The 24,721-nt window shown below is 46.4% G+C and overlaps 1 protein-coding gene across 1 annotated transcript in view; it reads left to right on the top strand.

Annotated features, from left to right (window-relative positions):
- GLA1 (Folylpolyglutamate synthetase family protein) overlaps positions 1 to 24,721 on the top strand; it is a 125,618-nt gene that overhangs the window by 3,753 nt on the left and 97,144 nt on the right. Inside the window, exon 2 of the mRNA XM_086521088.1 lies at positions 20,884 to 20,981. Within this exon, the coding sequence (XP_086377214.1) occupies positions 20,884 to 20,981 (98 nt within the window). The remainder of the gene's footprint in view (positions 1 to 20,883; positions 20,982 to 24,721) is intronic.

The following is a 24,721-nucleotide window of genomic DNA, read 5'->3' as shown; positions in this document are numbered from 1 at the left end:
CTCAAGGATAGTGCGCTCCTTGACAAAGCCTAATTGAGTCTCATGTAGAATGCTCTCGAGTAGTGACTGGATGCTCAAAGTCAAAGCCTTTGCTAAGATTTTGTAAGCCTAGTTGAGAATGGGGATGGGACGCCATTGCCGAATTTCATCCAAGGAGCCTCCCCCCTCACTCATGCTGTCAGGCATGTCACCAGTGTGCAAAATGTGCTGGTAGGCACTACTTAAATCCGAACCAAGCAGCTCCCAATACTCCAAGAAAAAAGATGGGAGTCGAACCATTTTTCCCTGGGCAGCTACTTCGGTGGAGTGCCCTAAAGGCCTCATGGAGCTTCTCTAGCTGGAGAGGCATCTCTAGTCTCTAACGCATCTCCTCACTAACAAGGCAAGGCATGTGTGCCCAAACCTGCACTGTGCATGCACCCTAACACTTTGTCAATAGCAGGTGAATGCATATCCTCAGGCTCCAATTGACCCATAGCTCTCCTCAAGTGGCTAACATTGGTGCACGCATGGCGAGGCCCCACTGTCTCAAAGAACTCCATAGTAATTGTTGCCCACCTGGGTCCATTGAGATGCCTGTCGATGAAAGGCACTCATGTTGCCGCTCCTCAATGGTAGTTAGCTCCTGTCGAGCCTACTGCATCTGCTCCTCCAACCAAGGACTGTCAGGGTGGCACTCCTGCATCGGCTGTAAGGAAACAATGCCCCGTTTGAGACGCTTTTCCTCCTCCTTGGCTATAGCCAAGTGAACTGCAGACTCCTGAGAAGAAGCAACCAGAGTTACCGGGGAACGCCCCCTAGCCCCCGTTCCGGCGTTCCGGGGGGCAGTTCCCTTCCCGAACTTTCCGAAATGTCCCGGAACGTATGGCCAGTGCAAACCGGAATGGCCGTTCCGGAACGTTCCGGAACGACCCCGGAATGTTCCGGAATGCCCCTGGAACGGCCAACGGCTACAAACAAATTTGGCAAAAATTGGAAAAATTGAAGTAAATGTTTGGGCTTCTTTTTGAAGTGTGCAAGGCCTCAAGGACTCATAAAATGCACCCCCCTCACCCTTTCTCTCCACAAGCTAATCCTCAAGGGTCAAGCTCTCTCCCTCTCACACTCTCAAGATCTCTCCCTCTCAAGACTCACTCTCTCAAGGCTCAAGGCTTCAAGCCTTCAAGCTCTCTTCCTCTCCCTCCCACTCTCTCAAATCTCTCCCTCTCCCTCTCACTCTCTTGAGTCACTCCCTCTCACTCTCTCAAGCTCTCTCTCTCTCTCTCATCTTCATCTAGTCATAGCAAGGTTGAATGGTCTTCAAAACGAGTTTTTTGTGAGTATTAGAGTCAAAGCACTCTAATACTCCTTATATTTAAACACAAGGAGCTAAAAAATGCACTATTTGGGTGTTTTTTAACCTCCCGTTCCGCGCCGTTCCCGTTCTGGACCCCTAGCCGTTCCCCCGTTCCGCGGGGATCCCGTCGCCGTTCCCGTTCCGCGTTCCGGGTAACTATGGAAGCAACTAAGCTCAGTAACTCCAATGGCCACTCTACTAGTAGGGTTTTCGTGAGTGCCCAAACTCTCTGTCTAAAGTGCCTCCACCCGCTCTTTGAGCTCTGTATCAAGCAAAATCCTCTCAGTGATGCGCAACATCGCGCTCCCACTCCTCTGTTTGTTTGTCATAGTGTAAGGTGCAGCGGAAGTGAATGTTGAACTTTGCTCAAGATGAGTGTTCCAAACTGTGCTCAAGGGTTCCTTTTACTTACGGAAGGTAGAGCCTTCCGTTCCCTTAGTGAGAGAGTGCAAGAGAGAGTTCAATGGACACAAACAAAGTGAATGGACATTGTGAATGGAAGTGCATGAGACTGAGAGATAGAGAAGAGAATACGACACCAGAGACGTTGTAAAACCCTCCTCCAAGGGCCCCCTCTCTATGGCGAGAGCGGTCTACTTATGATTTCACAAATCTTTACAAGGCTTGGACTTGCCGACGATATCGACGACGATGATGCCGACGACGAGACGGGCTGAAAATTGAAATCGCTAAGGGCTAAAACCTGCAAATGTTTATCTGCTGAATTCTGACTTTGTGTCGATGACGACGGCGATGATGACGATGCAACGACGACGCGCTGAAAACGCAGATGCTGAAATCTGCGTTTTCCGGGCTGAAACTACAAACTTCGATGGATCTGACCGTGCGGCGAGGATCTGTTGCGGGAAGGTGAGATCTGCGAGGTTTGGGACTTGTTCTGCGGTGTCTAAAGGCTGAAAACTGAAAATGCTGGTCCTAGGGCTGATTCCGTCGCGAAGATCTGCAAAAACACTGAGGTTGTTTTGCAAACCAAAAACGCTGAATTCTGTTGTCTAGTGAAATCTGCTATGGCTCTGCTGATGCAACTGCTAACGCTAGGAGATCTGCTGTCTTGTGGTCGCCGAGGCTGCTCTGCAATGCAAAAACGCCAAGGCTGATCTGGAATTGAAAACGCGAAGGTCTCTTGCTGATGCAAAAATCGCTAGCTTGTTGGGGGCCTTGCTGAGAAGGTGCCTGTTGAACTGAATTCCTGTTGCCTCTTTTGCCAGAAAGTGCTAGCTTTGGTGTGCTTATATATTATCTTAGTAAAATTGCCCTACCTAGTTTCCAACAAAAGTCACTTAATAAATAAGTGAAAAATATCAAAAATAGGGAATATAGGTTCTGTGCACTGGAAAATGCCCCTGATGGATTCTGTTGGATTCTGATGGTAATGCTGATGACATGCTGTGTGCAACCAGAGGATATGCATCTATTCTAAGTGTTTGGACATGCACGGTCTGCGAACAGACTCACAAAAGTGCCAGATCACTTCCTATTCTAGACTGACATGACTAAACTGAACCCTTGTCATGCTGTAGCTTGTCCACGGACACATAGGGTTGGATGTGTCATGTGACATCTCCTTCTTTTCAAAGTGAGGTACTGGTACCGAACTGTATGGCGTCGAGGGAGATCGCCAACAACATCCGGATGAATCCTGGAAAGAACTCTTCGCTGGCCCACTCTGATGCGTGGGTCATGCGATACTTGAACTTCATAAAGGTCTGCAACGCTTGCTTCTTTGGGCCGCGCCGAAAGCGACACAAAGTCATCTTCAATGCTTCCACTTCGTTTATAGTCATGCGTCTACCTTCTTCAAGAATCTCCGAGGCTGAAAATTCGTGGAACCACTTCCAACACAAAAACATGAACATACCCATTCCATGTAAAGTGATTGGAAAAATACTCTTCTTCTTTAAAGACTGTGCATGCAATGTAGATGAACAAATAGACGAAGTGTCGAACCGTTCACCACACACACGCAAACAATAAGATCGAATCTTGTCTTGCTGATCTAAATCAATCAACTGTGGAAATCACAACGGAAATGCCCATGCTTGGTGCTCACACTTGCTTGTGCTCTTTCTACGACTGTGTGATGCCAAGAAAGAGACATGGAATGTGACTGCCTTGAATGCATATGTTTCAGCTTTTCATGAATAATCTGCATACATCCGTGCTCATTCACGAGTGAAACGTTCTCAACGTACAAGACGTCATGTTTTTGGAAAGGGATCACATAAAGACGCTGACTAAAATACAGGAAACGATCACGAATGAAACACTCGAACAATGCGTGTTGACTAATCTTGCGAACACATAGTACTTCCTGTGGGGGTTCTTTGGACCTAGGCTCGAGAGCCAAGATCGGTTCTTCGTGTTCGATCGAATCTTCCTGTGGGGGTTCTGTGGACCTTAACTCGAGAGCCAAGGTCGGTTCTTCGTGATTGATCGAATCTGCAATGAGGTTAGCTTCACTAGAGAAAGTATCAACTAACACATCATGCTTGTGAGAAATCACATCTTGATCATGCAAATCATCATGCTCATCATCAGGCTTATCATTATCAAATCATCATGCTTATCATCATGCAAATCCTGTGTGTCATGCTTTGGAGAAGACGAGACTGAGAGAGTCTCCTTTTCCCGAATCTCTTGCATCTGTGCCTGCACTTGAGAAAAGAATCGGAACAAGACGGCTTTCCTTTCGTTGTGCTCATGCTCTATGGCTGCAATTCTTTCTTTGTGTTCACACTGTATTTCTGCTTTTCTTTCTGCGGCCTCCAAGCGTGCTTGCTCGCGCTCACGCTCAAAGTCGGCCTTTCTTTTTGCTTTTCGTACTTTGCGTTCTAACTTCTTTTCCATAAACATATGGTCCAAAGCCTCTATAGGAGTTAGTGCAATCTGTGTCGTAGATGGGGAAGGGGGAGGGTCGGAAAAACCTCCTCGTGGGGAAAACTCTTCTTCGCCACTCCCATGCTCACCACCTCCAAACGAAGTATCCATTCCGCTTCGATTGATGACCATACTAAAGTCGTGGGTTCTTGTGGTCTTCGGTTCTTAAGTTCACGAGGAACTTGGGTTCTTGGGGTTCTTGAGTTTTTGAGGTTCTTGCGGGTCTTGAGGTTCTTCTTTTTCTTGCAATTTGTGTTAGAGAAGGATCTTCTCTTCACCCAGTTCTGCTCTTTTCCGCGGGCGCATCCCTTGGCGGCCTTTGTGCTCACACCAAGGTTGCTTTTTCCCACCTCAAGTCGATTGGCCGGCCGCTAAGTGCACGATCCGCTCTCAATGAGTGAAAAGAGGCACAAGGGGAGGCTGGACAAGCCCTTCTTTCTTGGGTTTTCTGTCACTCTTCAAAACACGATTAGGAATTGACACGCCCAAGTGAACTTGGGTTCTTGCGACCGCAACAAGCAAAAAAAATTCTTGTGGTTCTTGTAGTTCTTTCCTTGAGTGATACAAAACATTGCCAAAGCTCTGATACCAATGTTAGGTGCAGCGGAAGTGAATGTTGAACTTTGCTCAAGATGAGTGCTCCGAACTGTGCTCAAGGGTTCCTTTTACTTACAGAAGGGAGAGCCTTCCGTTCCCTTAGTGAGAGAGTGCAAGAGAGAGTGCAATGGACACAAACAAAGTGAATGGACAGTGTGAATAGAAGTGCACGAGACTGAGAGATAGAGAAGAGAATACGACACCAGAGATGTAGTAAAACCCTCCTCCAAGGGCCCCACTCTCTATGGTGAGTGTGGTCTACTTATGATTGCACAAATCTCTACAAGGCTTGGACTTGCCGATGATGTCGACGACGATGATGATGACGACGAGACGGGTTGAAAACTGAAATCGCTAAGGGTTGAAATCTGCAAATCTTTATCTGTTGAATTTTGACTCTGTGTCGATGACGACGATGCAACGATGACGCACTGAAAATGCAGATGTTGAAATCCGCGTTTTCCGGGCTGAAACTGCAAACTTCAATGGATCTGACCGTGCGGCGAGGATCTGCTGCGGGAAGGTGAGATCTGCGAGGTCTAGATCACTTCCTATTCTATACTGGCTTGACTGAACTGAACCCTTGTCATGCTGTAGCTTGTCCATGGACACATAGGGTTGGATGTGTCACGTGACACATAGTAAGAATCACTCGTGCATGATTTGAAAAAGTAGTCTCCGCGAGAATGCAAACAGATCCTCCCATGTCACACATGCGGTCACTGGCGTAGAAGCGATCTATCCGAGATAGATTCACTCCTCTTAGTGTGGGGTCAGAGCGAGAGAACGCTAAGATGTCTGGAGGCCACACAAAGCCTGCATCTTGCCAAACATCTGAAATTCTAAACATCATACATAAGCGTTCCCAAGCTGGCAACTCAGCCCCGTGCACAGTAGCATGGCTACCTCCAATCCTATCTGAGGGATCCTCCAACATGTTGAAATCTCCCTCGACACACCACTGCTTTGCATGCGGCAAAGACTCTACAATATGCGACCAAAACTCAGCCCTCGTGTACTTGCGACATTGGGCACATAGATCTTCAAGAAGCCCATGAAGCAACCATGAACCTGCATAGTAATCCACTAGGCCTTGCCTGGCACAATAATACCTTTGCCCACAATGGCCTGCTCTGCCATGAGTCCGCAATAGTCATACATACACCTCTTTGAATGCCTCCAGGCCCAAAAACAGCTGACCTAAAGGTCTCATAGCGACCACGCAAAATCTGACCACAACACCGAATGCGGCTCTCACAAGCTTCTGAAAGAGTGAAAAGAGGGAGGCACAGAGAGAGGGAGAGAAAGAGAGACGACATCGCATGTCGGGTCCCAACCACCCTTAAGGGCCCCCTTGCTCTGTTGCCAGAGCAAGTACTTTTTTTTATTACTTGCACAACTGTTGATACAATGATGCTAAATGTTGAGATGCTGAAATGCTAATGGGTACTTGATGCTACTGATGTTGGGTATTGTTGAGGTACTGAAAGATACTACGTAGATGCTTGATATTGCGAGGCTAAGGACTTGGTACTGCGGGTACTCTTGGTGCTTGGTATTTGCTGGGGCTTTGTTGCCAGAGCAAGTACTTGCTTTATTACTTGCACAATGCTGATACAATGATGTTAAATGTTGAGATGCTAATGGGTACTTGATGCAGATGCTTGGTACTACTGAGATACTGAAGGGTAGTGTGAGTACTTGGTACTGCGGGGTAGTGAAGGTACTTGGGTGCTAAGGACACGGAGAACCTGAAGATCCCTACGCTAAGCTAGGCAGGAGCCAAGCCAATACGCAAGGGGTGCTAGATGCTGGGGTACTCCGTCGACGACGAGGTACTTGTACTGTGGTGCTGCTGAGGTACTAATGGGTACTACTGGAGATACTTGGTACTGTGACGACGACGAGGGGCACTTGTACGGCGGTGCTGTGGAGGTAATGGGTACTGTTGGAGATACTTGGTACTGTGACGACGGCGACGACGACGATGTCGATGATGAGGTTAATGGGCTGAAATCTGAAAATGCTAGTGTAAGGTGCAGCGGAAGTGAATGTTGAACTTTGCTCAAGGTGAGTGCTCCGAACTGTGTTCAAGGGTTCCTTTTACTTACGGAAGGGAGAGCCTTTTGTTCCTTTAGTGAGAGAGTGCAAATGATCAAAGACAAAGTGGTAAACACGTGAATGAAGGTGCTGAGACTGAGAGATAGAGAGAGAAGAATACGACACCAGAATGTTGTCAAACCCTCCTCCAAGGGCCCCACTCTCTATGGCAAGAGCGGTCTACTATTGATTGCACAAATCTCTACAATGATTTGAATGCAATGGTCTTGTCGACGATGTCGAGGACGATGATGACAGCAACGAGACGGGTTGAAAACTGAAAACGCTAAGGGCTGAAATCTGCAAATCTTGTATTTGCTGAATTCTGACTATGTCGCTGACGATGGCGATGATGAGGACGTGACGACGATGTGCTGAAAACTCAGATGCTGAAATTTGTGAATAGCGGGCTGAATCTGCAAACTCTGGCTCATCTGACCATCGATGAGGATCTGCTGTGGGAAGGTGAGATCAACGAGGTTTGGGGGCTGCGGTACGGAATCTAAATGCTGAAAACTGAAAACGCTAATGCAAATGAGAAGATCTGTAGTCAGAAACTGCAAACGCTAGGGCTGGTCTGTTGTTCCCAAAACGCTAGGGCTGAAATCGGTATCTGCTACAAAAACACTATTGATTCTATTGTCGCTAGGCTGATTTGCAAGTTGCAAAACGTTGGTCTTTGGTGGCTGAAAACGCTAGGTTGCCTGCCCGGGGAGTCTTGCTGAGAAGGTGCACTGTTGGACACTTGGTCCCTACTGCCTCTTTTGCCAGAAAGTGCTAGCGCTAGCTTTTCTTACATACTGACTTACTAGAATTGCCCTACCCAGTTTCCCAACAAAGTCACCTATTAATAATAAGTGAAAAATGCTCCTGATGGGTTTCGACTGCAATCTGATGATCATGCTGTGTGCAACCAGAGGATATGCATCTGCTCTAAGTCCTGGACATGCACGGTCTGCGAACAGACTCACAAAAGTGCCGGAACACTTCCTAAGCTAGGCTAACTGAACCCTTGTCATGAAGTAGCTTGTCCACGTACACATAGGGTTAGATGTGCACGTGACATCCCCTCCTTTTTAAAGTGAGGTACTGGTACCGAACTGTATGGCATCGAGGGAGATTGCCAACAACGTCTCTGGAATCCTGGAAAGGATTCTTCACTGGCCCGCTCTGATGCGTGGGGCATGTCATACTTGAACTTCATAAAGGTCTACAACGCTTGCTTCTTTGGGCTGCGCCGAAAGCGACACAAAGTCATCTTGTGGCTTCTTCAATGCTTCAACTTCGGCTATAGTCATGCGTCTACCTTCTTCAAGAATCTCCGAGGATGAAAATTCCTGAAACCACTTCCAACACAAAGACATGAACATACCCATTCCATGTAGAGTGACTGGAAAAATTCTAGGCTTCTTTAAAGACTGTGCATGCAATGTAGATGAACATATAGACGGAGTGCCAAACCGTTCATCAAACACACGTAAACAATGGATTCGAAACTTGTCTTTCTAATCTAAATCTATCAACTGTGGCAAATCACAATGGAAATGCCAATGCTTGATGCTCAATCCTTCTTGTGCTCTTTCGGATACTCTGTCATGCCAAGGAAGAGACATGGAATGCGAAATTTTTGAATGCAAACTTTTCTTTTTTTCATGAGTGATCCGCATACATCCATGTTCATCCATGAGTGAATCGTGTTCATCGTACAATATGGCATGCCTATGAAAAGGGATCACATAAGGACGGTGACTATAATACAGGAAACCATCACAAATGAAACTCTTGAACAATGCGCGTTGACTAATCATGGGCACACATAATACTTCTTGTGGAGGTTCTTTGGACCTCGACTTGAGAGCCAAGATTGGTTCTTCGTGATTGATCGAATCTGCAATGAGGTTAGCTTCACTAGACAAAGTATCAACTAAACCATCATCCTTGTGAACAATCACATCGTTAACTTGCAAATCATCATGCTTGTGAATAATCACATCATTATCCTGCAAATCATATGTGTCGTGCTTTGGAGAAGAAAAGACTGAGAGAGTCTCCTCCTCCTGATTCTTTTCAATCTTCGCCTGCACATTAGAAATGAGAGATGAAGAATGAACAACTTGCTCCCCACAAATGACAATGGGAGAGTCACTTTTAGCATTGAAAGTAAAAGTAGTGGTTGCCCAATGAGAGGGTTCTGCTCACGAAACCATCGAATGCCTAAAAGCATATCACATCCTGAGAGAGAAGAGACTACAAATTTCCTGCGGAAGGATGCTTGTTGGACAGAACAACACATCAAGGAATTCTCCTGTAATGAGAGAGTCCATATCGAGAGCGAAGCCCGACAGCTCGAAAGGAGATGTCTTGCAAACCTCCAAGCGGGCTCTTTCGACGATAGAGGGACTAATCACATCATGTATACTACCAGAATCAAACAAGACCACCATGTGTTGACCATTCACATGACCATAACACTTCATGAGAGACTCATCAATGATAGGATCAAGAGAAACTTGTGACACACCAGTGTTCTTATTTATGGCATTAACAGAGGATGTGGGTTCTTTAGATTTCGGTAGATTCAATCTTAGGACATGTTCTTTTTATGTGACTCTTGATGTGACAATGATAACATCGACCTTCCTTAGAATAAATGCTTTGTTCTTCTGACGTGATGTATCCTCCTAAAATTCCTTGTGTTGCTTTTTCATCTTGAGTGAGCTTAGGTTTAGCAATTGTGTTTGCTTTACCCTTAGGTTCATTTGGAGAGTTCTTTTCTGAGAGACTAGAGGAAGATTGGTTAGAAGAGTTACCATTCTTACCGTTCTTACTGTTCTGAGGATTCTGAGAAGTCTGAGTGGTACTTGGAGAAGTCTTGTTTTCCTTGGGCTTTCCCTTATTGTGCTTCATCTCTTGTACGAGAACAATCGTTACCGCCTTGTTAAGTTCTCAATCTACGGTATCGAAAACTTCCACATCAAACTTGATATAGTCGTCCAACCCGAAAATAAAAGTCTCTTTGCACTCATTATCATATTTGCGTAATTGGGTGCCGAGCTGCAAAACACGGTTAGAAAAAGACATGACTAGCATACCATTTTGCTTGAGATTGCGTTGGTTGGGGAGTTCCAAATACTCCACCTCTCTGGCGTACCACCCACCACTCATCTTGGGTAGAGAAATCAGCTTCGGGAGGGTACGAGTGTCGCGAACCAAAATGGGTACTGTGGGAATATCTACAGCCTTGGTAGGAAGTGAAGCTACCATGCGCGGGGTCTCCAAGTCTATCCTGATCTAGGAACGAATCTTGGAAAGTAGTGTTAGGTACAATTCTCACATTAGACACTTTGTACACATTGGTGCACTATTGTCTGATTTATTAAAAAAAGTGTCAAGACTCGCCACAATCAACGCATATTTATGACTAATGTCTCTAAGAGTGCTTTTCAAGCGCTCAAAATTGCAATCACAGAGGCACCATGCCTTGTCCTTGCCTCTTGGGATGAGCCTTTTGAGGTTAAGTTTGATGCTAACAACATTGCTATAGGTGCAATTTTAATCATCCAGTGGCATTTCTCTCTTGTAAACTAAATAGTGTTGAGAAGAATTATTGTGTCTATGATAGAGAACTTCTCTTTGTCGTTCATACATTGGAAGCATTTTATTTATGTACGTGATTTTGTTGCTCATATAGATCACCAAGCAGTTAAGTGGCTTCAATCTATACCTAGTGCACATTGGATTGAGACAAGCACGATGGTCTCAGTTTTTAAAGCAATTTGGTGGTATGATCGAGTATGTGCCTTACAAAGCTAACCCTATTGTGGATGCATTGAGTAGGAAAGGACAACTTCTCTCATTAGATACATATTCTTTTCTCTTTTCAAGGTGTGGCTTTTGATGAGCTCAAGAATAATTACATAGGTTCAGAGTTTGAAAAGCATTGGCTACAGACATTTAATGAACAAGGTTCGTGCAATTTTATTTAGGAACCGTTTGTGTGTGCCGTCTTCTCACAGAGCATCAATTTTACACGATGCACATGATGCGTTAACGGGTGGTCACAAATGTATAAATGCTATATTAGAAAATATTGAATGATATTTCTATTGGCCAAAGATGCGTAAGTATGTGTACAACCATGTTACTAAATGTGATGCATGTCAAAAAGTTAAATGTCCCTTATGGTAAACAATAAGGGCTACTCATGCTGTTACCTATTCTTGACAGACCATTTGAGGACATAAGTACGAATTTTGTAACTAATTTACCTTCTTCCTCATCTACACGAAACACGCAATGTCTAAAGATAGATTTAGCAAATTTTGCTTGTTAATCTCTTGCAAGACCAGTGATACTGCACAAAATGATGCACGATTCTATATAAAGCATTGGTATACATTGTGTGGTCTACCTAAATCAATTGTGTCGGATCGTGATACAAAGTTTATATCCCATTTTTGGCGAGCTTTGCTTGAAAATTTTGACACTCAATTAAATTTTCTTCTACATTTCATCCACAATGTGAGGGGCAAATTGAAATATACAACCTGTTGGCATTTGATGTTTTCAAAGCATATCTTCATGATAAACAATCTAAGTGGGAACAATATTTGTAGTTAGTTGAGGCTCTCTTAAATGATAGATTTTCTAGTGAAATCGGTCGTACTCCATACGAGACAGCTTTTGGCGGACCATTTTGGTCTTTGTTGACTAGGTCTATTTCCTAACTCATGATGCTAATTTTGTTAGTCAATCCTATGCGGAGGTAATCGAGAGTGTTAAGCTTCGATATAGCACAAAAAGGTAAATGATGTTTCCATGCAAATTATGCTTCCCACCTTCTTGGACAATGCATAACGTTTTCATGTTTCTTGGCTTATATTTTTCAAGGTGATCCTCCAAGGAGCGTTCCAGAGAAAGAGCAACCGGAGATAGTTAACGAAGCCGGAAGAGATTCCTTTGCATCGATTCAAGCACATAATCAAGAAACAAGCAAGGCAATACTTCCTGAAGTTCAAGGATCGAGGGCCAGATGACGTTGCTTGGGTGGACGAGGAATTTTTCATCTACTATCCAGATTTGCTAGTTTCATACAATGCAGCATGGTACTTGTACCTCACCTTAAGCAGGAGGAGATGCCATGCGCACATGGCTCTGTGTGCCACATGGATATGCTTCATCGACTTCCAGAGCTAATTTTGTCTATAACTCTAGATAGGAGTGTCTAGAATCCTAGGAGGATTAGTACTGACAATTTTGTGAGCCTGCTTGCAAGACTTGCATGTTTGGACGAGTCCATTAGATTAGGTTTTCCAGGTTTGAAACTTTGTAGGTCTAGGCTAGAGGAACGTGTTGGTCTAGCTCTTTTGTCAAATGGTTCACGGATCAGTGAGTTACGGACGTTCTACGCCTCGAAACTCTCATGTGCGCACATTTCTACATTTTTTAGACCTTTGCACATTTTTCCGACTTCTCATCCAAAAATTCAGTATAAAAGAAGCACCCGCACCCAACCTAGCATATTTTCATCAATTTTCCTAGCGCCAGGTACAGATCAGCCTAGTGTTTTTTGCATCTTGCAATTGCCTTGGCGTTTTTGCTTCACATCGCAGCCATCTCCAGTAGCTAGCGTTTTGGGATATGCAAGAGAAATCAGCCCAGATCTGCTAGTGTTTTGGTGTTTCGGTCCAGTTCCTTGCCGGAAATGCCTCACATGCTGACGCTAGTTCTCGATTGCAACCCGGTCAGTTTGGCAGCCCATCGAGGCTCTTAGCGGCCATTCCCTCGCTACATCGAGTGCTCCCATCGTTGTTTATCATCTACTCCATCATCAGTTGGGTTTTGAGCCCTGCTAAGCACGCCAGATCTACTGTGTTTTTGCAGCCAGATCTGCGTTTTTGTAGCCATCCATCAACCCTTCATTCCTCTCACGTGGGGAGCAGAGTTCAAACCCAAATCTACCCCTTGGTGGCCATCTGCAACCCCACATCGAGACGGATCCAAAAGGTGCATCAAATCAGCCATGGAGATGCTTCATTTCAAAAAGTTACCACAAGGACATTTCCCTTCAAGTCAAGAGAGTCTGCATTTGAGGTATTGCATGTGCGTACATCAGTGTAACAGGGAACGGGGGGAACACAGCCCAAACGCTCCGAAACGGCGTTCTGCACGAGTCCCGTTCCCGAAACGGAGATGGGAACGGAACGCCGTTCCGGAACGAAGTGTAACCGGAATGGTGTTCCGGAATGGGGGGAACGAGGCGGAATGGCGAAACGCGGGGGGGAATGGACAAAAGTAGGAATTTGGGGGCAAAAAAGTGGGCTTTTGGGGGTAGATTTGGGGCTGTTTGGAGAACATATTTGGTGTAGTCTGAGGGCAAGTTAGGGGGCAATTTTGGGGTTGTTTAGGAGTTTATTTGGGACTAAGCTGAATGGAGGTAATTCAAGCCTTACTTTAGTGGACCGTTCCAGCCCCGTTCCCGTTTCGGCCCCCCCTCCTCCTCCTCGTTCCCGTCCCGTTCCGGACCCTCCCGTTCCCGTTCCGGGTAACTATGGCATATATTCCATTTTCGCAATCAAAAGCAAATACCTCATCGGCAACTGTCACAAGACGGGCACCACGTGCCAATAGAAAAGAACAGACTGAACAGACTTTTAGCACTTCAATAACAAACTGAATTGAAAGAGAGAGAGAGATAGAGAGATGGCATGCGACAAGGAATGGCGGAATTCCACCCCAGAGAGTATTGGCCCCAAACCTTGGCGCCCCTTTCGGTATTTCTTATATTGCATCAACACAGTACAAGCCGGTACTCTAGACTCTGCACCTTCTCGAGGAAGCATGCTAGAGAATGAGCCCTTAGCACATATTTAAAGGCCCTTGGCCTATGAAAAGCAGTTTACATGAAAAGCATTCAAACTCAAAAGCTTCTGGTCCAAAAGCAATGCGAAAAAGCTGCTAGCGTAAATCATGGAATTCCGTATAACTGCCACGTCACTACTGTCAGCGCGTTTTGCAAAAATCTGCTACATCAGCATTGTCAGCGCAAAATCCAGAAACTGCCCGTACAACTGCCACATCATCAATTTTTGGCTCAAGTCTTTCTTTGTGGGTCTTGCTTTATTTTAATCCTTTATGTCACTTGGGGCCACATCGGACAGGGTCCCCATAAGTTGGTAGGACTTCTTCTTCTGTTACTTGCTCTTCTTAGGGTTTAGGCACCTCGGCCGTCAATCTACACAGTGGCCCCATTCTTCAAGGCTTTGACACGTCAACAGTTTGTGACAGCAACGGTTCGGGGGACCTTGAGAGGGTTGGTTGGGACCCTATGGGGTGTCGTTCTCTTTCTCTCTCTCTCTCTACACATCTCTACCTCTCATTCTCTCTCTAGAATCATCATTTGTGCTAAGTAGCACACATTCAAGCAAAGAAAGAAGTAAAGATTTGTGAAACTTTAAAGTCTAGATCTTGTCAACCATTTCACATCCACTTTATATCGTGAGCAATGTTGATTCCATACAATCCTTCAAAATTTACTTTTTTGAGACATGTAAAAGAGGCTTCAAAAGTGGATGTAGGCTGCCTTCAAGCTTGCGGATAACTTTGTCTTCACTTACATTCATATATTGGGCAGCCTTGAGATATGTGTTCCACAAGCGGTCGATTCACCCTTGCACATTATTCTCCTTTTTTGATTCAGCTTATCCCAGTATGTGTACACGTCCTCTTTGAAATTCGTAGGTAAAAATCGAAATGTAAACATCTCTTTAGTTTCCTTACAAGTATTAGGATCTGTGTTCCTGGTTACATGTGTTAGATACCAATTGCTAGCAACTTCTTTAAGATGTACACATACCTGATGAAGCATAGGCTCTTCAGAGAAGTTATGATTCTTGAAGGCTAAATGAAATTCTCTGATGAAGATAAGCGCCTTTGCAATGTCCATGCCCTTTCCATCGAAGTAAGGAAGTTTTATACTCATCTCGTAGCTTGCAAGTCTCTTTCTTATTTTTCTCATTTTCCAATTTGAATATCTTCTCCTTTCTGTTGATGAATGTGATGAGAAGAGGCTATATCACAGGGCTCCAAGAAATAGCATTTCTGGAGGAGTCCAACACAATAAGTCTTTAAAATCAGAACTTTCAATAAAATTATCAAAGTGAGATACCTTTGAATTTGTGATTGCCTTTCTAACAACCATCAATTGCACAACAGGATCTGATAGCAAATTCTCATCTCTTTCATATGCCAAAAAGGTAAGAGGATATAGTTCTACATGCTTTTCAAGCATGTCAATGGCTATTTAATATTTATACTTCCCCACCTAGGGATAGAAGTATGTCTAACCAATCATGGTTCCGTAAACACAAGAACACATGTCCAACTATGTAATCTTTCAATTTGTCACGTGCACATGGTTGGACATGCTTCATCGACTTCGAGAGCCAATTTTGTACCTATCCCTAGGTAGGAGTGTCTAGAATTCTAGGAAGAGTAGTATCGGAAATTTTGTGAGCCTGTGCGCAAGACCTGCATGTTCGGACGAGTCCATTAGTTTAGGTTTCCCAATTTTGGAACCCTCTTGTATAAATGGTTTGTACAAGCGTTTTGACATATATTATTACACTTCTGTGGCTGACATGACAAGCATGTAGGAGGTTAGAAGAACGTGTCGGTCTAGTCGGTTTTTCAAATGAGTCAGAATATTGAGTCATTGTCAAAAAACTCCCATGTGCGTACATTTGCACAGTTTTCCCGACTTGCCCTAAAATTCTTAACGTGGCTTACAAAGTCCTATATAAGGAGCACATGGGCCAACATATTGCATATTCTAGGAGCGCTAGCAAAGAGCAAGCCCTAGCATTTTGCATCAGCCTGTGTAGTGTTTTTACTCCAAAGTCGTAGATCAGCCCAGCGTTTTGCATCAGCAGCAAGCTCAGCCCAGCATTTTCAGTATTCAGCCCTTCCTCTCCGTGGAAATGGCCCGGATTTGCGAACGCTAGCCCCATCTCCAGCCCGTTGGACAATTGACAACCATTGAGCATCTCTCCCGGCCTTTTCCTCACCGCACAAAGTGCTGACATCGCTTTGCATCAATTGATTCATCATCAGCTGCGTTGTCGGCCCTGTTTTCCAAGAGAAATCTGCTGCGTTTTTACAGCCAGATCTGCGTTTTTTGCAGCCAGCTTTCAACCCTTCATTCCTCACATCGGGAGCGCGAATTAGCCACAGATCTATGCGTAGGTGGCCATCAGCAACCCCTCATTGAGGCGGATCCAAAGGCGCATCAAATCAGCCTCGGAGGTACTTCATTTTGAAGAGTTACTGTGGTAACATTCCCCATTCGAGTTAGTAGAGGTTGCACTTGAGGTATTGCATGTGTGTACTTTCCATCTACGCAATCAAAAGCAAATACCACATCGGCAACGGTGTGGGGGGCCCTTCAGGGTTGGTTGGGACCCCATTGGGTGTGATTCTGTTCTCTCTCTCTCTCTCTCTCTCTCTCTCTCTCTCTCTCTCTCTCTCTCTCTACGCAGCTCTACCCCTCTCTTATTCTCTTCTAAAAGGCACAATCATTCGTGCTAAGTAGCACACATTCTAGCAAGGAAAGAAGTAAAGATTTGTGGAAGTGTAAAGTCTTGATCTTGTGACCATTTCAATTCCGTTGCACCTCAGAGCTTTGAAGATTTTGCAGTAATCCTCTAATCCCCAAAAAGTTTTTGCGACTTTGGATCAAATCATTGGGTAGGCTGATGCAAAACACTAGGGCTCGCTCTTTGCTAGCGCTCCTAGATTATGCAAAATGTTGGCCCATGTGCTCCTTATATAGGACATTCCTCTAACCTAGACCTACGTGCTCGTCATGTCAGATGCCCACCGAAGTGTGATAACATTTGTCAAAACGCTTTTACAAACCATTTATGCAAGCTTGCTTTCAAAACTGGAAACCTAATCCAATGGACTTGTCTGGACATGCTGATCCAAGGGACTCACAAAATTGCTGGTACTAATCCTCCTAGGATTCTAGACACTCCTATGTAGAGATAGCTCTTGAAGTCGATGAAGCATGTCCATGTGCCACAGTGCGCCATGTGCACGTGACACAATTGGAATGACAACAGATGTAATCTTTCATTAATTTCTTTGATTCATATACAAACGCTGATGACATCCATATGGAAAAACTTGTGAATGATACAAGACAAAGGACAGAGGGCCCTCTAGGTAACATAGATGGTGAGTGAGGGCAAGGTCAAGCAAATATCTTTGTCAAATGCCATGACCAAAATAAAACCTCGTCCTAAAAATAATAAAATGGCCAAACAAGCCTGAGGCGGGCAAAGAGTTGGTGGAAACCCTGAGTGTGCTTGAGATCCCCGTCGAACAAGTGTATGGGTGGCGAATCCACAACTAAAGGCTAGTGCACATGTGATGAGAAGTTGTAAGCAGGAGGAAAAGCATTTACAAAGTGAACATAGCTCTAACACTGTGTAAGGATTCTAGGTGCTAATCCTTAATTAAGTACTTAAACTCATGATTAAGACTTAAGAAACTTGAACTGTACTTGAGACAAGACTTAAAAGACTCTGTGTTTGATTGGTTGAATGATTGACTTGAACTGAGTAAATAGGCTCCTTATATAGGAGACGAAGAGACATAAATGAAAAGACACGTCTCCTGGTGAAAAGACATGACGTTAGACGTAAAGACACATCCTTTCGGCGAAGAGCTGCAACCATTGGGCGAAGAGTTGCACCCATAGAGCGAAGGGGTGTGACCAGTTGTCGAAGGAGTGTGGCTTTTGGCGAAGAGGCACGTTTCTTGGGTGAAGGGGTGTGACATCCAAGCGTAGGGGTTCTCCTTGGCATGGCGCTTTGCGTATCTGCAACTATGAGTAAGTATGTAATGTAACTAAGTCACAAACATAACATTTGTTTTATCCTTTGCACCTCTTAAGGCAAGGACTGGAGTCTTCAAGTTTGAAGAATTATCATTCACCATAGCATCTGGTATCTATTTAGAGACAAAGACTGTATTCTGCAAGGGCGATGACGAGGCGAATTTTCCTGCCTGGATCACGGCCAAAGAAGGGGTTGTCACATAAGAACTGGAATCTTCTGAATCTTCAACTTTCTCAGCGGGTATTAAGGCTTCCAATTGAGAAGGGGGAGGTTGAGGGAGTTGTCGCCTCTTAGACCTCTGAAGGATCCATTGCACAAGGAAAGGATCAATAAATCTTCAACTTTACGACCATCAGATAAGAAAGACTTAAATGTAGGGCATGGCTCGTGAAGGGGAACTTGTCCAGCGTCGCAGCGTTCACGACCGAGTACTCGATTAGGGTCGGATATATGTGCCACTAAGTAAGCCCATCTTGATATCGTTGATGATCCTTTGGAAGCTTCATATTGCTGCTTCTGTTGCTGATGATTCCGATAAGAAGTTGGCTGCTTAGAACTGTAGCATTTCCAAGAATATTCATGCTGAGACTTTTGCTGTTCGCATGAAGGTACTTTGTGTCTAGTTGTCTCTGAGAAACCATGCTTTGGGTGAGAAACTTTCAGTTCCGAAGGCTTGTGTCTGAGTGGTTCTTTGTGGTTGACCACTGAAGCGTCGGAAGAAGATGCATGTCTTGTCCGAGAAGTTGTTGGTTGACTCCGAGAAGGGGTTTGCATTTGCATCTGATCCAAGTGAGTGTGAATCGATGCGAGGCTTGATGAAATTGCTGCCATCTCCTTTTTGAAAATTGCTATCGGATCTTCGGTAATATATTGTCGTCGCCATCTTGTCTCCATCGCTGATTATGTAGCAATAGCTACTGGGAGAAGAGAGTGTGTTGAACCATTGTTGGGCTCTGCTTGTCTGCAAACCAGGCACCAAGGGGGTAGCGAAGCCATTGTAAATCTTAGGGTGGTTAATCGCCAGTATATATGGAGGGTTTTTTTTGAATCTGCTGAACCCACGCTGGGTTTTGTTTTCCAGATTCGTTGCTACCCCAAAAGCTATACGCTGGCTGGGTGTGTTCATATGAGGTTTTTTTTAAAAAAAATTGAGGCTGGCCGGTCACGTTAAAAAAAACCTTTTTTTGGGTTTAATAAACTTTATGCGCTGATGGTTATTAGCGTAAAAACAGACCAGCGGAGAGGTTTATGTTGCAGCGATTGCGTTTCTGTTTAAAAAACTCAAGCGATGCTTTTAGGCAGCGTATGTGACGTTTGGGCTTGCTGCGCATCACAAAGGTCGCGTAGGCACGTTTTGAATGCGAAGAAGCTAACGCAACAACGGTTGAAGAAAGGGTACCACCCTTTGACGAAGAGGTGCAATTTCATATGAACAGGTGCACTCTATGTTGAAGACAACACATTGGTGATGTTTGCTCTATGCTTGGTGGGTTCTCTTGGTAGCACACACACAAGCCGGTGACACATGCTTATAGAGGTGCTCTCCCTTTGCAAAGAACCACAGCCCACTAATATTCTCTCGTATGCTCAGGGCATGAGGAACATAAATCATGGAGCATTAGCATGAATATGAACAAAGGAAAGAAAACGAGTGCAGTTGAATCCTTCAAACCGGTTCATAACGGCAAGGATGAATCTTCCATGGGTATGGGTGGGTTGGGATGCGAAGGGGTTCACATCAACCACTTATGAACTAGTTGTTTCCACCATCTCTCCGCAGCTTCCATACAACTCCGGGAAGGGGGTAGAGTGTAGCAACAAGGGTGAGAGACTCACAAGCTTTGGGTCCCGGGAAAAAAATATGCTCTGATACCAATGTAAGGATTGTAGGTGCTAATTCTTAATTAAGTACTTAAACTCATGATTAAGACTTAAGAAACTTGAACTGTACTCGAGACAAGACTTAGAAGACTCTGTGTTTGATTGATTGAATGATCAACTTGAAACTGAGTACAATAGGCTCCTTATATAGGAGACGAAGAGACATAAATGAAAAGACACGTCTCTTGGTGAAGAGACATGACTTCAGACGTAAAGACACATCCTTTCGGCGAAGAGCTGCAACCATTGGGCGAAGAGTCGCACCCATAGTGTGAAGGGGTGTGACCAGTCGTCGAAGGAGTGTGGCTTTTGGTGAAGAGTCACGTTTCTTGGGCGAAGGGCTGTGACATCCAAGCGTAGGGGTTCTCCTTGGCATGGCACTTCGCGTATTTGCAACAATGAGTAAGTATGTAATGTAACTAAGTCACAAACATGACACATTGCTCGGTCTTACAAGTGGGCACCTACGTCCTTGGACGCTCGCCCTGGCAAGGGGTGGTTGCTGGAGGGTAGCTACTACAGTCAGATGGTTCGTTCCACACGTGTCCATAGGAGGTCTAGGTAGCTGGGAGATCCTCTCCTTGTTAGTTGTCTCACAACTTTAGCATGGGCCAGCTCAACATGTGCCTTGTCCGTCCAAACAACTGCTATGTGAGCCCAACTTAAGAATAACGATCCCCATTGATAGAGGTAGCCAAAAAGTTGAGCTTGCACTAAAAACTGGAATTCAGCCCAAAGCCATTTGGAAACTCTGTTAGAGAGGGACACTGGCTCATCTTCTTGAGAGAAAGTGATGGCAGCCCTATGGTTGGATTCTCGGGTGTGCCGATTCCACCTGACAACGTGTAGCCTTGCTGCGAACGAGTCTCTTAGGCATTACCTGATTTCGTAGGCTGCTTGGTTCCCATGGAAATCCTAACCCTAGAAACTCGTCATACAAGGAGGAGCATTAGCTACACTTGAATTATCTGGCAAGGATGTGTCAATTAAACCATGCGAACCTTTTCTCACGACAAGAATAGGGCAGATCCGAGGATTTCAGTCATGGGCATGTTTCATATGTGTTCCCAATAGCAGGGTTGTAGTGATCACACTTTTGGGATTTGAAAATTGATGACAAAGCCGTGAGATTGTTGCTATTTATCTTGAAAGCAATTTTGTTTCTTGCAGGTTATCCATGTTGCTGGCACCAAGGGTAAAGGCTCCACAGCTGCATTCATTGGCAATATTCTACGCGCTGAAGGATACTCTGTGGGTTCCTACACAAGGTACCATAATTCAATCTTTTATCATTGCTTGTTAGATCCTCCAATAATCTGGATTCTGCATCCTTGGCATTTATTCTTGTGTTTCATTTTGCCCCAGTAGTTCATGCTAGTTTCATAAAAGTTGGTTGCAGTGCATAAATCTGTCATTGACTCAAGCGCATAAATGTCCATGTTCTAAAATACATTATCAGGTCTGAGTATGCTGATTGTCAGAGGCTAACGGCTAATGATTGTAGAGTTAAAGTAAAGTGGATGTAGAGTAGGATGAATGAATGCCATAGATTATCATGTAAAGAACTCCTTGAATGCTTTCGAGTATCAGAGCATGTATTGTTTTGTAGGTGAATGAGGTGATTTTGGAGGGACACACACACTTTTTGTGTAAATATCTTTGGGATTAATTTACAAGTGGGAAACCTCAAGGCGAGGAAAACCCATGGAAAGGATCATATACAAAAGAAAGGACACATAAGTGTTTATCAATATGAGAGAGGGCTAAAAGAATTCATAAGAATGCTGATGTATCTCAAGGTTGATATCACCAACTTCCAAGGCAAAATGTAAAAATTTCCCAAGGGAAAGCTTGAAAAACGGAAAAGAATCAGCTTTGAAACAATGCGCGCTCGGTGCTGCTGTGTAGTCCACGCTGCGCCATCCCCCCCCCCCCAAGCGCTGCCTAATCCTCCCGCAGGCTGCCTCCCTCCCCCCCGCCTGCCCTCAGCGCCCTCTGCTCCCCCTCGCGCTGCCCCTGCCCCCACTGCCGCCGCCCGCCCTCAGCCCCCGCTGCCCTCTCCCTTGCGCCTGTTTCGCTGCCCTGCCCCCCCCCCCCCCCCCCCCCCCCCCCCCCCCCCCCCCCCTCTTCCTCAGCCCGTTCGCCCGCCCGTTTGGTTCCTCCTCCTCGGCAACTCCCTGCAGTTCAACACTTTCGGCACTTGTTTCAATTCCTTGGAGCAGTGTTTGGCGCGCCCAATTGCAACACCCTCCCGTCGTCCCCTTCTTACGCCACAGCAGTAGACAGAGATGGAGGCTCCAGCTTCGCCACAGAGGGACTCGCCAGAAGCCCCCTCGCCCAACCCCGTTGAGCCCACCATTCGACTTGCTCTCTCGCCGACAGAGCAAGCGAGCCTTGCCACAGAGGTAGAGCGATTGCAGGCGACCCTTAGTCATCTACAAGATTCTCGGCACCCAACCTAGCAGAGGAGAGCTGCGAGACCTTCTCCAGGCCCGCCTTCTCGCAGAGGTGGGCAAGATCTTGGATGTCCAGATTCTCGGACGGGGGTACTATCAGATCGAGTTTGAGTCCTCCGAGATGGTGTCCAAGGTCATAGCTATGAGTCCATTGGCCATCCGAGCATCACGTGCCCACTTTCGAAATTGGCGACATGGTTTTGACCCAGCTTCGGATGTTCTAGTAGAGGAGGCAGACATCCCCATCTCAGTCTGCTTTCCGGGTTTACGGAGGGAGTACTTACCACTTCTTTCCAGGATCGGTTCCGCCATTGGGATTGTCCTGGAGACACCTTACAACAACATCAGTAGCTGCCAAGGCGGTGGGCATTCCCTCAGTTTGAGTTTTGGTCAGAGATACCCACACGCTCCCGAAGGTTATCCTTTTACCTCGGGTGAGTGGGGGTTGGTTTCGACAGAGTGTGGAGTACTCGGGCCTCCTGAACCAGTGGTTCATTTGTCGACAGATGGGCCATCTAGTGAAGGCCTGTCCACGGAGGAGACCGCGACCTGCACCACAGTCTCAGCCCCAGCCTGCCAGGGCTGGCCCGCAACCACAGTCAGCGGCACAGCGCACACATGCAGAGCCACCCTCCGAGCCTGGGGCTCCAGCGGAGGAGGGGTGGCAGCAGGCCCATGGTCGACGACGCCAGGGGCCACAACGTCAGCCTAGCACTCAGAGTGGCCCGCAAGTGTCTACTCAGCAGCAGTGGGTTTCCACGGGGAACAGCTTTGGTCCTCTTGAGCAGGAGGAGATCCTTGCGCCAGCCCCCACCTCCGCCTCTCCCTCGGCAGCCTCTCCCCCCCCCCCAGAGTTCTCCCCTTCTTCCTCATCCTCCCCCCCGCCTTTTGCTCCCACCGCCTCTCCACCTCACCCCTCTACCTCTGTCGTCCCATCCCGCCCCTCTTCTCCTTCGCTCTCCCCAGCTCCTTCTCCCCCCCCCTCCTGCTCTAGTTCCACAGTCGACTCAGGAGACTGGTCCTTCTCCGGCGGCTAGGAGATCTCTTGGCAGTGCCTTTGCCACAAGTCGCCTAGCGAGAGAGGGTCAGCCCTTCTTACGGCCCCCTTTGCAGATTCAGACATCTTCCCTTGCAGCTATCCCTCGGGGTCTGACGAGCATTGACATCCGACGCCGCTGGGACTTCTTCGACTACGGGTTCACTCGTTTTCTCGGCGATTCCGCAGCAGACCATGAGGCAGCCTGCTTCAGGGTCCATGCTTTGTTCCTTGCCGCTAGGGGGACAGAGGCCTTGGACTCGGCAGTTGGTTTCTCCTTCCCCCTTTGTGGTAGAGCCAAGACAGAGTGGTCCCTCGACTCAGTGTTGGGATGGTTGCATACACAGGTCCTAGAGTTCTCTCATCACATGGCAGAACTTGGAGTTACAGATATGCTGCACACTTTGTGGCCATTGGCCAAGTTTGCGGTGACACCCCCAGACTCAGCAGGATGTAGGCACATTGTGGTGTGCTTCTTTGCTGATACGCAGTGTTTGCCTTGCTATGTTTACATTCATGAGGACACCTAGACAGAGGAGGTTGCTTTACGCACGGCTCACTCTGCTTGGGCTTGGGCTAGGCACTCACTGCAGTCACGCCTGTCTAGAAGACGCTCGGATGCGGATTACTCCCCATCCAAGCTAGCCTCGAAGATAGCCCGTCTTGCTGCTGCGGCAGCATCTGTTCTCTCTCGCTCCCCATGAGGATCGTCTCATGGAACGTGCAGGGACTAGGTGGGCCCCAGTTTCAGCGACAGCGGGGCCGATTGCGTCAGGAGCTTCAGCGTTGCCTTTCGGGAGGAGAGATTGATCTCCTTATGCTTCAGGAGCACCATTTGTGTGAGCCGCATTCGGTGATGTGGTCAGATTTTGCGTGGACGCTATGATACTTGTTCGTCCGCTGCTTTTGGACGTGGAGGCATCCAGGGTGGGGTATGTATGACTATTGCGGATTCATTGCAGCAGGCCATTGTGGGCAGAGGGATTATTGTGCCAGGTAGGGCTCAGTGGATTACTATGCAGGTTCAGGGTGGCCTTGTGGGTTTCCTAAACATCTATGCGCCCAATGTGGCGAGTGCTCGTGCAAAGTTTTGGTCACAGATTGTTGAGTCTTTGCCGCAAGCCGATCATTGGTGTATAGGAGGGGACTTCAACATGTTAGAGGACCCTTCTGACAGGATTGGTGGCAGCCATGCTACTGTGCATGGAGTCGAGTTGGCAGCTTGGGAGAAGTTGTGTATGACTTTGAGGGTCTCGGATACATGGCAGCACTCTGGTTTTGTGAGGCCCCCAGACAGTCTTGCCTTCTCTAGATCGGACCGCAGAGTGGGAGGAGTGAATCTATCGCGGATAGATCGCTTCTACACTAGTGACCACTTCAGTGGCTTGGGAGGATCAGTGGGCATCCTGGCAGGGACCTCCTTCTCGAACGATGCACCAGTGATCCTCACAGTGGCAGACAGGCATAGAAGAGGAGAGGGTCTTGTTGGACTCAGCACTCAGAGAGAGGGTAGAGG

The sequence above is a fragment of the Adiantum capillus-veneris genome, chromosome 10 (genome assembly GCF_014529385.1).
Source record: "Adiantum capillus-veneris isolate H3 chromosome 10, ASM1452938v2, whole genome shotgun sequence".
In the NCBI taxonomy this organism is placed as follows: Eukaryota; Viridiplantae; Streptophyta; class Polypodiopsida; order Polypodiales; family Pteridaceae; genus Adiantum; species Adiantum capillus-veneris.
The sequence above is the reverse complement of the archived record's forward strand: the minus strand, read 5'-3'. Positions and strand labels throughout refer to the sequence as shown.